We start from the raw sequence: 15,528 nt of genomic DNA, 5'->3' as shown, positions 1-15,528 counted from the left end.
TGGGACTCTTTACAGCCTGCACGTGTATCTCAACTAAATGACCAAAAAGCCATTGGTCTTTCACGAGCAAGGAGAAATTAGAAGTTCAGAAACCAGGCCATTCCCTCCTCTGGTCTTCAAGAGAGAGAGAGAGAGAGCAAATCGTGCCATCGACTGCCCAGACGCCCATCGACACCCTCCGTCAGATAAGAGACCGAGAGACTATACACAGTATCAGATGCCGAGCTTCCCGTTGTCCACTACAATATCAAAATCTTCACCAAGCAAAATGCCAAGTCTTGTGGAAAGTTAACAAATTAATGGTTTTGATTTGACCCAGATGAAGTTTTGAGCCCAAGATTCAAACAGGCTAAGTCGAGTCTCCCTTTCCATTACCGACCACACAAAACAGAACATGCGCACAATTCTTTTGAAAACTTAATTTCATCCCAATTTTGCCACCATTCAAAAAAATACCTAGAAGAAAAGAAAAACAGAAAACACATATAGCAGAGCTAGGCTTCTCATCCGCCAAAAGCCAAGCGAAAACAACAAAAAAAGGCGAAAGTTTCCCTTGTTTTCTTTCTAGAAACTAATCCAGACCTTTCACAAATTCAAAAACAAAACCAATCCATATGTGAACAAGACCTTGAGTTTCCAGAGACTGATAGAAGAAGGTCCCCGTGGCCACGCGATCAACGGTGGCAGTGTAGGCCTTGAGGCCATCGCACGCTGACCTGAACCTGCAAAGCGCATCGTCCGGCGTCAAACTGATGGCTCCGAAGATGGTGATGTGGGGCTTGAACTGTGGCCCACCGAACTCGGACCGGAGGTCCTCCACCAGCTTCTTGAGCCTAGCTGCAACGTCGGCGGCGGCACCGCCCACACCGAGTAGACATGCTTCTCCTCCACTTGGTGGGTTTGGGGGTCCGTAGCACTCTCCGGGATTGCCATGAGATAGAGTCCAAGAGTCCGAGGACGATGAGTAATGGGAGTGGGTTTTGGAGGAAATAAGGAAAGAAATGATTGGGTCGTGGTGGAAAGTTTATGGGGAATAAAGTAGGGAGAAATAAGGTTGTGTGGGAGGATCATGGCGCGGGAAAGCAGGGAGAGATGAGTAGAGTGGAGTGATGGTGTGTAGCACTCTGGAAATTACTATTGAGAAAAAGTTTCCAGAAGGGTTCTTTTCAGGGCAAGTAGAGAGAAGAATAGATAAAGAAAAATACTAAACTTTTACTCAGATTTTGCATAGTCCCATTGGCACATGACGGCGCCTTACATAGCAGGAACCCTACAGTGATAATAAGGCCATGGGCCGTAGCAGAACAAAATAACAACCAATCTTTGAAGTAGCCCAGTTGACAATAATTAACAAAAGAAAATAACTAGATGAAAATAAAATGACTCCTGCAGACTTGGCCCGGTTACACTCTCTTAAGCCCACACCGTTGGGCCCAGCCCACGTCCCCCATTCAAGCACTTCACTTTACTTCACTTCAGACGCACGCACACACGAACACTTCAGATTAACTTCAACACTTCAGTTCCCCAGTCACGCGAACCCTAGCCCCTTCGGTCTCTTCTTCCATGTTTCGCCAAGCTACCGCCGCTCGTTCCTCCTGGTCACCCCAACGTCGGCAGCTTGTTACACTCCTCCCCCCATTAGAACACCTTGCCCACAAGGTGGGGAAAAAGTTCCTTTAGTCGCGAGTAGCCCTCCCAAGTGGCGTCCGCTGCTTCTTGCCCGTGCCAGCGAACGAGCAACTCAGTCCTTGCCTTGTTCCCCGCTTTGACCATGCGACGGCTGAGGACTTCCTCGGGTTCAGGCCGAAGAACCCCTTGCTCATCTACAGGCGGTAGTGACAGTATGGCCGAAACCTTAACTCCAATTTTTTTCTTTAGTTGGGATACATGAAAAGTGTGATGGATTTTGGATGATGGAGGCAGATCCAGTTTGTACGCTACCTCCCCAACACGTTGCAGCACCTGGAATGGACCAAAGAACCGTGGTGCAAGCTTGAGGTTGCGCCTGTGAGCTACCGTGGTTTGGCGATACGATTGTAGGCGCAGGTATACCCAGTCACCTTCTTCAAATTGTTGCTCTTTTCTCTTCAAATCAGAATACTTTTTCATGCGATTTTGGGCTTGCTGTAAATTTTGCTTAAGTATTTTTGATATCTGGTCTCTGCTACGTAGAGTGATGTCCACTGAGTGTACACGGGCGGTTCCCGAGATGTAGTCCAGCCAACGGGGTGGGGGGTAACCATAGAGGGCCTCAAAGGGTGAGATCCTCGTGGATGCGTGTTGAGTGGAATTGTACCACCACTCTGCAAGTGAAATCCACACTGCCCAGTCCTTAGGCCTATCTCCTGTGAAACATCGTAGGTAATTCTCGACAGTTTTGTTGACAGCTTCTGTCTGTCCGTCGGTTTGCGGGTGATAGGCAGTGCTCATAGACATTTGAACCCCCTGTAAGAAAAATAACTCCTGCCAAAATTGGCTTGTAAATGTTGGGTCTCTGTCAAAAACTATGGAGCAGGGTAATCCATGTAGCTTGAGGATATTTTTTAGGAATAAGCCAGCCACTATCTTGGCTGTGTAGGGGTGTTTTAAGGGCACAAAGTAACTATACTTAGTCAATCGATCCACTACAACCCATAGACAGTCATACCCTTGTGACATGGGAAGGCCATCAATGAAATCCATAGTGATGTGAGTCCATGGTTGAGATGGTATGGGTAATGGTTGCAGCAAGCCACTTGGGAGGGTGTTATCTACCTTAACCCTTTGACAAATATCACAAGCCCTAATAAATTTTTTTAAATCTTTTTTCATTCCTGTCCAGTAGAAATCCCTCCTCATCCGATGAATAGACTTATCATAACCCGAGTGTCCCCCCATGGACTGGAATGGGACAGCTCCATCAACTTATTTTTAAATTCCTCATGTTGAGGAATGCATAATCTATTCTTGTACAGCAATAACCCATCCCTCAAGGTATAGTTAGAGCTTAACTTACCTTCTGAACAGCTCTTCAACACATCTTGTAAGTGCACATCCACCTCGTAGGCCTTCTTCAAGTCCTCCACCCATTCCACATTAGGAAATGTGATCAGCATAAGTGTCTCTTCAGGTTCCTGGTCTTTACGGGATAGGGCATCAGCCACCCTATTCTCAGACCCTCTTTTATACTCCACCACGAAATCGTAGCCAAGTAATTTCGTGATCCACTTTTGCTGCATAGGGGTTCCAATCTTCTGATCAAGCAAATGTTTGAGACTTTGTTGGTCCGTTTTAACCACAAAGGTCCGCCCCAACAAATAAGGCCTCCACTTTAATACTGCTGATACCAAAGCAAATAACTCCTTCTCATAGGTAGACAATGAGAGGGAGTTGCCCTTGAGAGCCTTGCTGAAAAATGCTATAGGTCTTCCATGCTGCATTAACACTGCTCCTATTGCTGTCCCTGAAGCATCACACTCAATTATGAATGGTATGGAGAAGTCCGGGAGAGCCAAAACTGGTGGTTGAGTTACAGCCCCCTTCAGCCTTTCAAATGCAATCTTTGCCTCCTCATTCCAATGAAAACCCTCTTTTTTTAACAACCGGGTAAGTGGCGCTGCAATTTCCCCATAGCCTTTTATAAATCTACGGTAATAACCCGTCAAGCCCAAAAATCCTCTCAAGGCCTTAAGGGTCTTAGGTAGTGGCCACTCCACCATAGCATTCAGCTTCTCCGGATCTGCTTGTACCCCCCTTGCTGAAATTAAATGGCCTAGGTAAGCCACCTCTTCACACCCAAACCGGCACTTGGACTGTTTTGCAAATAACTTGTGCTGCCTTAGAGTCTCTAAGGTGAGCAATAAATGCTGAGTGTGCTCCCCTTCTGTTTTGCTGTACACCAAAATATCATCAAAAAACACAAGTATAAACTTCCTTAGAAAGGGTCGAAATACCTCGTTCATGAGACTTTGGAAAGTTGAGGGGGCGTTAGTGAGCCCAAACGGCATCACTAGGAACTCATAGTGTCCCTCATGAGTTCTAAACGCAGTTTTGGGTATGTCATTTGGCTTAACCCGTATTTGATGATAGCCGGACCTCAAGTCCAGCTTAGAGAATATAGTTGACCCATGTAGTTCATCCATTAGCTCTTCAACCACGGGAATAGGAAATTTATCTTTGATGGTCACACTGTTCAGCCCCCTATAATCAACACATAGCCGCCATGTTCCATCCGCCTTTCTTACCAACAACACGGGAGAAGAGTAGGGACTTTGGCTAGGTTGAATCACTCCCGTAGCCAACAATTCTTGGACTATTTTCTCAATTTCATCTTTTTGGTAATAAGGGTAACGGTAAGGTCTCATAGAGATGGGTTTGGTGTTGGGTAATAGGTTTATGGAGTGGTCATGGGTTCGGGGGGGTGGGAGTCCTTTTGGTTCTGAAAACACATCACCAAACTGCCCCAATAACTGCATAACAACTGCTGGGATCTCCGTTACAGCTTGAGAATCATGGGAAACTGCTCCTTCTATGAGCTGTAAAATAACCCCTCTCGTCTCTAATTTATTTTGCATGTATAGAGACCCTTCCTCAATCATCCTGGCAGCTGTTAACCCTTGCATATGTATGTTTTTGCCTTTATAACTAAACTGCATTGACAATTTATCAAAGTCCCACATGATTTTCCCCAACTCCCGCAGCCATTTAATTCCCAACACCATATCACAACCTGCCAGTACAATGACATGAACTTCCATCTCAAAGATAGTTCCTTGAATAAGGACCTCCACCTTACTGCATTTCCCAGCACTAGGGACTAGCTCACCATTTGCAACCTTCACTCTAACCCTCTCCTTCTCATCCAAGGGTAGGTTGGTTTTTCTTAATATGGCGGGATCTAAAAAATTGTGAGTAGACCCCGTGTCAATTAAGATGGTGATCCATTGCTTCCCAATCCTCCCTTTCACTCTCATTGTTTTTGGGTTAAGTGAACCTGTTATTGCATGGAATGATATTTCTGGATTCTTTTGGGTGGGACAAGTGTCTGAGGTTGGTGGAATTTCTTCTCCGGTGTCTCCTTCTATTTCCTCAATCACCACACTACTCTCATTGTTAGGCAACACTTCCTCCAGCAAAAACAGTTTGGGATTTTGGCACTTATGCCCAGGGACCCACTTGGCATCACAATAATAACACAACCCCTTTTCCCTTCTCTCTTTCATTTGGTTTTGGTTGATTTTGTGTATGGTTAAGGCTTGTTTTTGGCTTGGCTTGGTATTTTCAGATTGGTGGGACACATGATGGTTGGGGTTCCTTATTATATTAGGCTCAGCAGAATAGTGTAAAATGGTTTTGGAATTTCTTTTGGCTAGGCTCAGGTTCTCCTCTTGTATCTTGGCTAGGCTGTAGGCTGTTATTAGGTTGGTGGGGCTAAACATTCTTACAGGTAACCTGATTTCATCCCTTAGTCCACTTAAAAAACAGCTTAACTTACACGCATCAGATATACCCCTCAACCTATTTGACAAGGTTTCAAAGTTTGCTTGGTAATCCTCAACTGTGTTTGTTTGCTTTAACCTTATCAAGGCTTCCATAGGATCATCATAGGCATTAGGTCCAAACCTAACAAGTAGAGCTCTAGTGAACATATCCCAATCTTGGATTTGCACACTTTGTTCCAGATCTTGGAACCAAACCAATGCTCTTCCTTCCAAATGAAAGGAAGCTAGTTTCACACGGCTTTGTGGGAATGTGTTATGGTATTGAAAAAACTGGTTAACTTTATAGATCCAACCTGATGGGTTATCTCCATTGAATACAGGGAAATCCAACTTCACTGTGCGTGCCTGGACTTCACCTTGCTGCTGCTGATGAAACTGCTGCTGGTGTGGAAACTGTTGTTGTTGATGAAAATGGTGTTGTTGAAACTGTTGTTGCTGTTGAAACTGCTGCTGTTGTTGTTGTTGCTGCTGTTGTAACTGCAAATTTTCCTGATCATTTCCACCTGGAATACCCGAGGAAGACTCTTCATAAGGCGGGCTGGGATTTCCTGTTTTCATCCCTGCTGAAATGACAGCTAGTTGCTGCAATATAGTTTCATTTTGCTTCTTTAACGTTGCCATTTCTGTATCTAAATGGGACATTCTTGAATCTGTGGACTTTTTTAGCTCTTGATACTGATTTTCGGAGGATTTTTTGAGGGCATTGAGCCCATCTTGTAACTGATTTAGTCTAGTCCCTTCAGCCATGAGGCTATCTTCTGCACAAGACCGGTGTCTCTGGATACCACTTGTAGCACTCTGGAAATTACTACTGGGAAAAAGTTCCCAGAAGGGTTCTTTTCAGGGCAAGTAGAGAGAAGAATAGATAAAGAAAAATACTAAACTTTTACTCAGATTTTGCATAGTCCCATTGGCACATGACGGCGCCTTACATAGCAGGAACCCTACAGTGATAATAAGGCCATGGGCCGTAGCAGAACAAAATAACAACCAATCTTTGAAGTAGCCCAGTTGACAATAATTAACAAAAGAAAATAACTAGATGAAAATAAAATGACTCCTGCAGACTTGGCCCGGTTACACTCTCTTAAGCCCACACCGTTGGGCCCAGCCCACGTCCCCCATTCAAGCACTTCACTTTACTTCACTTCAGACGCAAGCACACACGAACACTTCAGATTAACTTCAACACTTCAGTTCCCCAGTCACGCGAACCCTAGCCCCTTCGGTCTCTTCTTCCATGTTTCGCCAAGCTACCGCCGCTCGTTCCTCCTGGTCACCCCAACGTCGGCAGCTTGTTACATGGTGGGATGGGATTGGGCGGTGTTGGAAGGGAAAGCATGCAGATGAGTGTTGGAAGGGAAAGCATTCAAATCACAGTTTGAATCGATTGACTGGAAATGCCATTAAGGTTCTGGAATTAAAAAGTGACGAAAAGAATCGAAGTGGGTGACTGCGATTGGGCAACGCGAAGTGGCAACGGCGACGTGGGATTCAGAGACCCATGGTGGTTACTGGTTAGGGTTGAAGAGAGCCGTAACGTAGCCTGCTGGTGATCCCACGCGAACATAATTTCTCCCTTACGTAGCAAAGCCAACGACTTAATTCCTTCGCATAAACGAAACGATTCGTTTTGTTTAAGTGAGGAAATGGGTACTGCAAATACAATATTTCTTTTAAAAAATATATTATTATAATTTTAAAATTTTTTTAAACATAATTATATGGATATGTATGAACAGTCCTCATTTGAGGAATGTACGTAGACTAACTCTATTATAAGCTAAGAACCCGATAGCTTTATGGCATATGATCCAATTTTTTAAATAAAAAAATTGGGTTCAAAACCCTCCACTTCCGTTTATATATAAAAAAAATTATAATATTAACTATATAGAAATACAAAAGTATGAGTAATTTTGATAATGAATAATAATTTGTACAAATCAAATAGAGTCAATAGACAAGTTTTTTTTTTTTTTTTTGTAAAAAAGTTAATCCCACCATAAAAAGTATAAAAAATAAAATTGTTCTTTTATTAGATATATTTTTTTTACAAATCACTTGCGTGAAATTTGTCTATTTAAAACTTGTACCATCTACCCTTATCTTTCATATGAGATATACCACCACCCACCCTTATCACTCACACCTTATAAGTTATTTATGCATATAATTATACTTGATATTTGTGGAGGAACCAAAGGTTAGTGTTTGGTGGGAGGCAAAATCTAATTAAAATAGTTTGATATTATACTATTTTCCCAGAAAGTTTGATATTACAACGGTCCTTTCTATATATTTTCATAATTGATTCAGCATTAATGTCAAACTCCTTCCTATAAATCCAAAGTGAAGTATGTTATAGCAGATCTCTCCACTTTTCTTTCCCCTTTCAAAATTTATTTATTTATTTATTTTTCCCCAGTAATAAAATTCTCCTTGACAATTATCAATTTTTTTTTTTTTTTTTTTTTTATGTAATCACTTTTTTAAGGTCCTACCACACCAAAACTATCGAAACATTGAAATTACCCTTCAAGCGAGGGTTTGTCAAACCAAATACACAGGTTTAATGCAAGCCACAATTACCATAATACCTTATTGAAATCATAAATTTAGCAGTCAGATTTAAATAAATAATATGAAATAAAGTGATGTGACATAATTTTAAGAGTCAGATTTAAATAAATGGAACACATAGATGGATGTTGTGAGACAAAGTGTTCCATTGTTACAGACAGGGAAACGAGGAACAGGTGCAATTCTTAGTAGATTGTCTACCTCTGTAATTTATTGGGGGTGACAGACAGTTAAGAGTTTGGAGACTTGAGTTCCATCCTTCTTGAACGTTTCATATTGATGGCCGAGACCAGCAATGGAAACGAGCCATCGCTCATTAGGACATTGAATATTCAAAATAATTGATTCCAAAGTTACAACGTAAATGCAACAAAGTATACCCCTTCATGCACCACATCAAAAGATAAAAGCTACAATATTTCTCATACTAATCGATTATATATTATTTCAGGTATCTAGAGAGTGCAGTGGACATGGTATCAGTAACACCTCAGTCATAAGTCATGTTTTCTACCTCACGCCTGATGGAGTCAAAGAGCGGGGAAGACAGATAACGCTCTCCGCAGCTAGGAAAAACCACCTGCATTGCAAACAAAATAGACTCAGATCAGTATATGCAGACAGGAAAAGTTCTAAGCCATCTAAGCACACTCAAAAATCTCAGTCTAGGCATAGCAACAGCAAAGCATAAATGACCCGAATGCGAAAAATGGATCAGTTTTAGTCCTGACAGACACAAAACATATAGCCTTTTCCCCATTTATAGATCTTTCTTGTAATTAGGTGTTCTCATTGTATAACTACTGTGTACCTGGGTTATGCCTTTTTCTTTTCAATAAAATTTTATTTTACCTACAAAAAAAAACATATAGCCTTTTCCTAGGGTCCAAACTGAGGTAGTGACCAGAACACCATGCACATACACAACCATAGGCATGAATTAAGTATGATCCAGGTTGGCGTCTCAGATATTGATCCTACTAGGAATGACATCGAAGTAATAGGACAATGCAATTACCAAATTGTTGTGAATTCTTTTTTTAATTCCTTTTTTAAAACATTATGTTATTACTTCAGATTGGACTGGAGTCATTTGAAAGCCTCAATTGAAAGTACACCCCCTTCAAGCTCTAAATCAATATAGACACACTATCATAATATGGAGAACGAAGATCGGAAGGGATTGTAATTGTATAGCAATTTGAAGAAGGAAATTAGACCTACAACAATAAGCTTTCCAGCATTTTCTGGCCTCTTTGCCAACTTTATTGCAGCAGCTGCCGCCGCACCAGATGAAATCCCCACCTGCCAAAAAACAATTCCCCCACGTTCAGCACAGAAGCGGGGATGCTCATAAGATAACTGCAACAAAAGGACTCACAATAGTACTTGTTAACAAAATTGGACTGTAATAAATTCTTAGAGAACCATTAAAGCTGATCATTATTAATTACCATACCAGCAAGCCTTCTTTCAACGCAAGCAGCTTAGCAGTTTCAATAGCTTCCTCACTTGATACCTGAAAAGTCACCCAAATATCAGGAGTCAGATAGGAGATTCACCTCTGCATTTGTAGCTGACAAGAACTTGCAATGTTTCGCTTTTGAATCTTCTAAGACTGTAATAATGCAGGTCTCTGCTATTTTGTTTGGATGGAAATATCAGTTATCTGATATATCCTGTCCAAGTCTTGTTTAACAGAGACACTTAATAAAAAAAAGAAAAAAGAAAAAAAAAAAAAGGTATTGTTTAATAGAGACAGAATAACAAATATAAACAAGGTCTTCCAGATGTTTTTCTATTTTTGATAATTTCAAGATTGGCAGATAAACATTTTTTGGACCTGAATAAAATACAAATCTCAATTTGCTCTTTCGTGGAATAGACTTCAGAAAGCAGCCAAAAAGAATCAAGTGTGTACCTTACATTAGACCGCTTAATATTATAAAGAAATTGGAGATGCAAGGCAAGCTTCATAGAGCTGATTCACACCCAAATGATATGCCTCTTCAAAAGCACTAGTTAAATGATCTTTTTAATGCATGGGATTAAAATGGAATAAACTTGGAAACAGGCAATCCTCTTAAGACTGGGAAATACTAAAAAACACTCTTAGATTAACTCATCATCATCCTTTTTATGTAGTCTGTTCCTCTTGCCTTTCATATCAAAATCCACTCACCCCTAATGATTACATTATTTATTGACAGTAACCGTAAGGAGATGAATGGATTAGACCATTGTACTTGCATTTCCTACAAATTATAGGTTCTGACTGTGCTGGGAAGTTAGATGAGATAAGATGTTCTCAGCTTATCTTAAAATTCTAATAATTTCCTTCCCAAACATCACTCAAACACAAAATATTTTTCAATTTCAAATCTTCAACTTTTTCATCTAATCTTATCTAATCATTACAAATTTCACAAACTTCCAAACAAAACACAAAAAACAATACAAGTAATTTCAAAACAAAAATTATAGTAAAAAATTATATTCAAACAATTTTTTAACTTTATAATATTTTTATTCAACTTTTTCTCTCGCATTTCCCAAAATCCAATAAAACATCTTAACTCAAACCATTTCACTACAATCACAAATCATTTCACTACTATTCACAAATCATTTCACTATTATTCATAGAATTCTGATCTCATCTCATTTCCCAAACATGCCCTAAAGCACCAAGAACATCATATTACACGCCAAATCAAATTGGATGCTAATAAAATGGTTTCCAGACTCACTTGAATAACTTCATCGAGCACATTGACATCCAGAACAGTAGGGATAATACCAGCACCGATTCCTTGGATCAAATGCATGCCTTTAACACGAACATGTATGCAGAACATAGACTATAGTTAGAGAACTGTCATTTGAGAATAAATCCAAACCAAATAAGTTATATAGCATTACTAAATTCCAGATATGAAGCTGCAACTAATGAACAAATTAATGGCAGCCAGGTTCTACAAGAGATTTGACTACTCATAAATGCACAACTTCTAACCCAATAAAAGAAATCTCAAAATAAAAACTGATATTAATATAACTATAAATGGAAAATCTTCATTCTGGTTTCAAAAATTGGACAAATTTTGAGTTTACGAGAATTTGTGATTGAAGTGCTCACTGGAAGCATGACTTAATAGTCTTATCCATGATTGAGCTTGGTGGTGCTGGCTCTCAGAAAAACAGGTACACTTATTAAATTCCCAAAATCACACTATTCTGAACTGATTTCTGCAATATGTGCTACCGACACCCTGATCCTCAGCCATCCAAAAATACATATAATTTAGGTTTAGCTTTTAAAAATACTTTTGACCACACTCTCTCCTGTTATATTAATACGAAGTGGAATTTGTACCAGTGAATCTCAGAAATCTGGCACATCTTCCATGTGCCAATGGACTGCTACTATGCTATATATATATATATATATATATATATATATTTTACACTAATAGACAAGAAACAACAGTAGCAAGAAAATAAGGAATACAGGGAATGCACAGAATACAAACTGACCAGGCTGTCCTCCACTCAACACAGCACTTTCAACTGGTTCAACCCCATATACCTAAACATAAGCAAGAGAAAACATAAAGTTAGCTTACAATAATAGCAGGTGTGTTTTCTCTTTCAAACACAAACTCACACACACAAGTCAACCTTGATCTTTGGGTTTTTCTCCTTGAGAAAGTTTCCTGCACCAGTTGCCGTTCCACCAGTCCCTATCCCTGCAACCAGGGTGTCAACTTTGCCTCCTGAATTTCTCCATATCTCTGGGCCCGTAGTTTCGTAATGGATCTAAATGAAGAATAACAAAAAGATTTGTTAACTGTGTCAATCATGCCATATTCCAAGATATTTGATGCAAAGAATACCTTTGGGTTGGCAGCATTTTCAAATTGCTGAAGCATATAACTATTGGGTATTTCACCAAGCAGCTCAATAGCCTTCCCAAGATTCCCGCTGAGTCCCTTAGCAGGGTCTGTAATATACAACTCAGATCCAAAAGCTAGGGGCACAATTCTTCTCTCAATACTCATTGAAGCTGGCATGGTAAGGATAAGTTTGTAACCCTTGATCGCTGCAATGAATGCCAACCCAATGCCAGTGTTACCGCTGGTAGGCTCAATGAGGACAGTCTTTTCCCATCATGGAAATAGATCCAGAATCAATGGAAAATGTGGTATTTCAGTGTTACATAATTTGATTACTTATTACTGATATCAATTTCGTAATCAAACATGATATACCTATCGATAACAGAAAAAGATATATTGGAAAACATAATGATGTGAGCATCACTGATTGTGAACGAAATCCCTGAGCTCTCTGAGTCAAGCGTGAACTTTTTTTTTTTTCATAAGTAAGTCTAGCATGAACTAATAATGAGGTTAATATCAGCATATATTGTGACTATGTCAGATGCCTAACAGAACTTGTGTAACTGTCAAAAACCAAACAGCCACCATCTAAGGGCAGTGTTGAGGGTAGGCAACACAGGAGTCTAATTCTTATAACATCCAGAAAGGCAAAGTTGAAAGGTGCATAATTTTTTTTTTTTTTTTATAAGTAAAAAGGTGCATAATTTATGTGACCAACAGTAAAATAAATAGGTAGTCATGGGACATTAACCTTCCCTTTTGTAATTAGACCCTTATCCTCTGCATCTTTAATCATACTATATGCAATCCTGCTCGTCAATAATCAATTCTATATATTAGAATAAATTACAGAAAAATATGATCAATACCAACAAAATGAAAAGGATAAGTGAAAAGATTAAATGCCTGTCTTTAACACTTGAGCAGGGCTCCATCATCTCAAGCTTGGCAGCAATACGTGCTAAACAGCCATCCACAATACGGTTGAGATATACCATTGGAGTATTGCCTATCAACTACACGAGCCGGAAAAAAAACATCGGCAAAATCCAAAAATGACCAAAAGCATCATGAAAAAGGAAAAGCAGTAGTTATAATTAAAACATTATACTTCAGTAACATCTTTCTTGATCTCGCACTTCTCTTCCATATTTTTTTTTCAGTAAAACTGCACACCGAGAAAGAAATTTGTGAAAGAGTGAAAGAAGACTCTGGAGACAAAAGTTGCTGCTCAGAAAGCTGGAGAAAATATTAAGAGCACAGTTGGATTTGCATTTAGATATAATCTTGCATTTCGAGATTCACAGAAGAACTAATCTCTTGTTCTTGACAAGTAGACTTGAAATAACAAGAACTAAGAAAGAATACACACACGCGCACACACACAATGCCATACAAATCAATCAGAGCACAAAACTATGTAATTCCCAAGATATTTTCAGTAGAATGCATGCTTAAAGGGAAAAAGAGGAATGAGAAAAAGATAAAAGTAAATAGCTGAGAAATTTCAAGCACGAATGCACTAATGGAAACAGTCCATGAATAATCAAACGAGAGAAGGCCTTTAGCTCATACTTAAAAACCAATCTGTACAGAAAAGACAGCCACAGGTGGGAAATTTGTGAGTGCTCAAAATTTCTTCGTATAAGAACTTCAAACGCCAGCCAAATAAGCAGCCCAGTACCACAGAATTTTGAAAAAGAATCACAAACCCCCAAAATTATGCCTCAATCTCAACAACCAACGATAAGCAGAGCGAAAAAAGGTAAAAGTAAATAGCTGAGAAATTTCAAGCACGAATGCACTAATGGAAACAGTCCAATGAATAATTAAGCGAGAGAAGGCCTTTATCTCATACTTAAAAAACCAATCTGTGCAGAAAAGACAGCCACAGCTGTGAAATTTATGAGTGCTCAAAATTTCTTCGTATAAGAACTTCAGCTGCCGGCCAAAAATGCAAAAAAAAATTCCCGGAGCGGTCAAGTTGAGCTGTCGTTTTGCTGTCACATTTGGTGGGCAAACCAGCCTTTTCCATATGTCGTCTAGCCAAAATTTGACTAAATTCTCACTTGAAATCCATTTTTATAGATTTATCTAGTATTTTTTAGAATAATTAAAAGATATTTATAATCATAAATTGTGTAACTGTCACGTAATTATTTTAAAAAAATTGAATAAAATATGATATCTACATATTAAAATTATTTTTTTAATAATAAATCTTATTTTTTTTCAAAACGATTGTGTAATATTTACACACTTCACGATTGTATGTAGAATTACTCTTTAAAGTATTGGTATTGGTTTCATCAAAAGTCAATACATATTTAAAATTTGAAAAAGAGAAATGATAGTTACAGTTGTAAGTACGCATGTGCCGCAATCACTTTGAAAAAATGAATAGATGTGACACCCCATATGATAAGGATAAGAGTAGATGGTGTATAGAATCTCACATTGCTTAGGAATGATAAGTTCTTACACTTTATAAGGTTCCAATGGAGTTCCAATTGTATTATTGATTAGTCATTTTGGAGTATATGTCATGTGGTTTGAGTCTTCTATTGGAAAGTTACAAATGGTATCAGAGACTATCACAACAAAAAAATGTGAGACTTGAGTCGTGCCACCTACAATGGATAGGCCCGACGAGGACGTCGGGAATTTAAGGGGGGTAGATTGTGATACCTCATATGATAAGGATAATGGTAGGTGGTGTATAGGATCCTACATTGTTTGGGAATGAGAAGTTCTTGCATTTTATAAGGTTTCAATGGAGCTTCAATTATATCATTGACTAGTCCTTTTGGAATATAGACTATGTGGTTTGAGTCTTCTATTGAAGCGTTACAATATATATGAGACTCACATAAAAAAAAAAAAAATTTTAATAGTGGATCTCACTATTTTTCAAAGCGACTACATGACGTTTGCGCACTCTACGACCGCATATAGAATTACTTTTTTATTTGTTATAATAATATAATATTATGTTATTAGCTAAAAAATCCAATGTCGATTGCTCTCATCTAATTTCAGGCTAGCAAAAAAGTTGTCGATGCTATTTGGGATGTCTTCCGTTTAATCTTTGATTATTTTGGATTTTTTTTTTATAGTATAATTGCAAAATATGAAAAAAATTAAAAATTAAAAATATTATTATTAAAAAAATAATATTATATTATTATTTTGATGAATCTAATAACTAATCCAATGTGGGATTATGAATATGGAGGTTTTGAAATTATGAAAATTATTTACTTTTCATCAAATTTTGAAAATAGCTTTGATGAAGCCAATGTCAATGCTTTAAAGCATCTTCAAGGGATTAACCAAAGTTAAAGAATACTTTTGATGAATGTAAGATAAATTTGACTTTTGACTATTTCATTCATATAAGTTTCCATGTTAGAATAATTATTTTTTCATTATATAATAATAAAATAATATGAGATAAATTTAATTTTAACTATTTATATCAAATCTCTATATTGAATTATCAATTTATTTATTATATAGTAATAAGTAATTAATAATTAAAAAATAATTTTGTTAATTAT

At 38.4% G+C, this 15,528-nt stretch overlaps 1 protein-coding gene and 1 pseudogene across 3 annotated transcripts; both read right to left on the bottom strand.

Annotated features, from left to right (window-relative positions):
- Positions 1 to 456: 456 nt before the first annotated feature.
- On the bottom strand, positions 457 to 6,830 carry LOC121261472 (annotated as a pseudogene).
- A 1,532-nt stretch (positions 6,831 to 8,362) lies between these two features.
- Positions 8,363 to 13,927, bottom strand: LOC121261467 (cysteine synthase-like). Of its 3 annotated transcripts, none has more exons than XM_041163869.1 (11): positions 13,827 to 13,927; positions 13,080 to 13,136; positions 12,875 to 12,984; positions 12,720 to 12,777; positions 11,963 to 12,226; positions 11,748 to 11,885; positions 11,604 to 11,655; positions 10,817 to 10,896; positions 9,526 to 9,585; positions 9,291 to 9,371; positions 8,363 to 8,646 (listed from the first exon to the last, which is right to left on the bottom strand). In XM_041163869.1, exons 2-11 carry the CDS (start codon positions 13,116 to 13,118, stop codon positions 8,557 to 8,559), a joined length of 972 nt encoding a protein of 323 aa, XP_041019803.1. In that variant the 5' UTR covers positions 13,119 to 13,136; positions 13,827 to 13,927; the 3' UTR covers positions 8,363 to 8,556. The 3 variants fall into 3 exon arrangements, with proteins under 3 accessions (XP_041019803.1, XP_041019804.1, XP_041019805.1); XM_041163870.1 differs by having other exon boundaries at positions 9,287 to 9,371; positions 13,827 to 13,921; XM_041163871.1 differs by lacking the exon at positions 11,963 to 12,226 and having other exon boundaries at positions 13,827 to 13,921.
- Positions 13,928 to 15,528: the final 1,601 nt, after the last annotated feature.

The sequence above is a fragment of the Juglans microcarpa x Juglans regia genome, chromosome 4D, assembly GCF_004785595.1.
Source record: "Juglans microcarpa x Juglans regia isolate MS1-56 chromosome 4D, Jm3101_v1.0, whole genome shotgun sequence".
NCBI classification, from domain to species: domain Eukaryota; kingdom Viridiplantae; phylum Streptophyta; class Magnoliopsida; order Fagales; family Juglandaceae; genus Juglans; species Juglans microcarpa x Juglans regia.
Note: the sequence above shows the minus strand (reverse complement) of the source record. Positions and strands in the feature narration are given on the sequence as shown.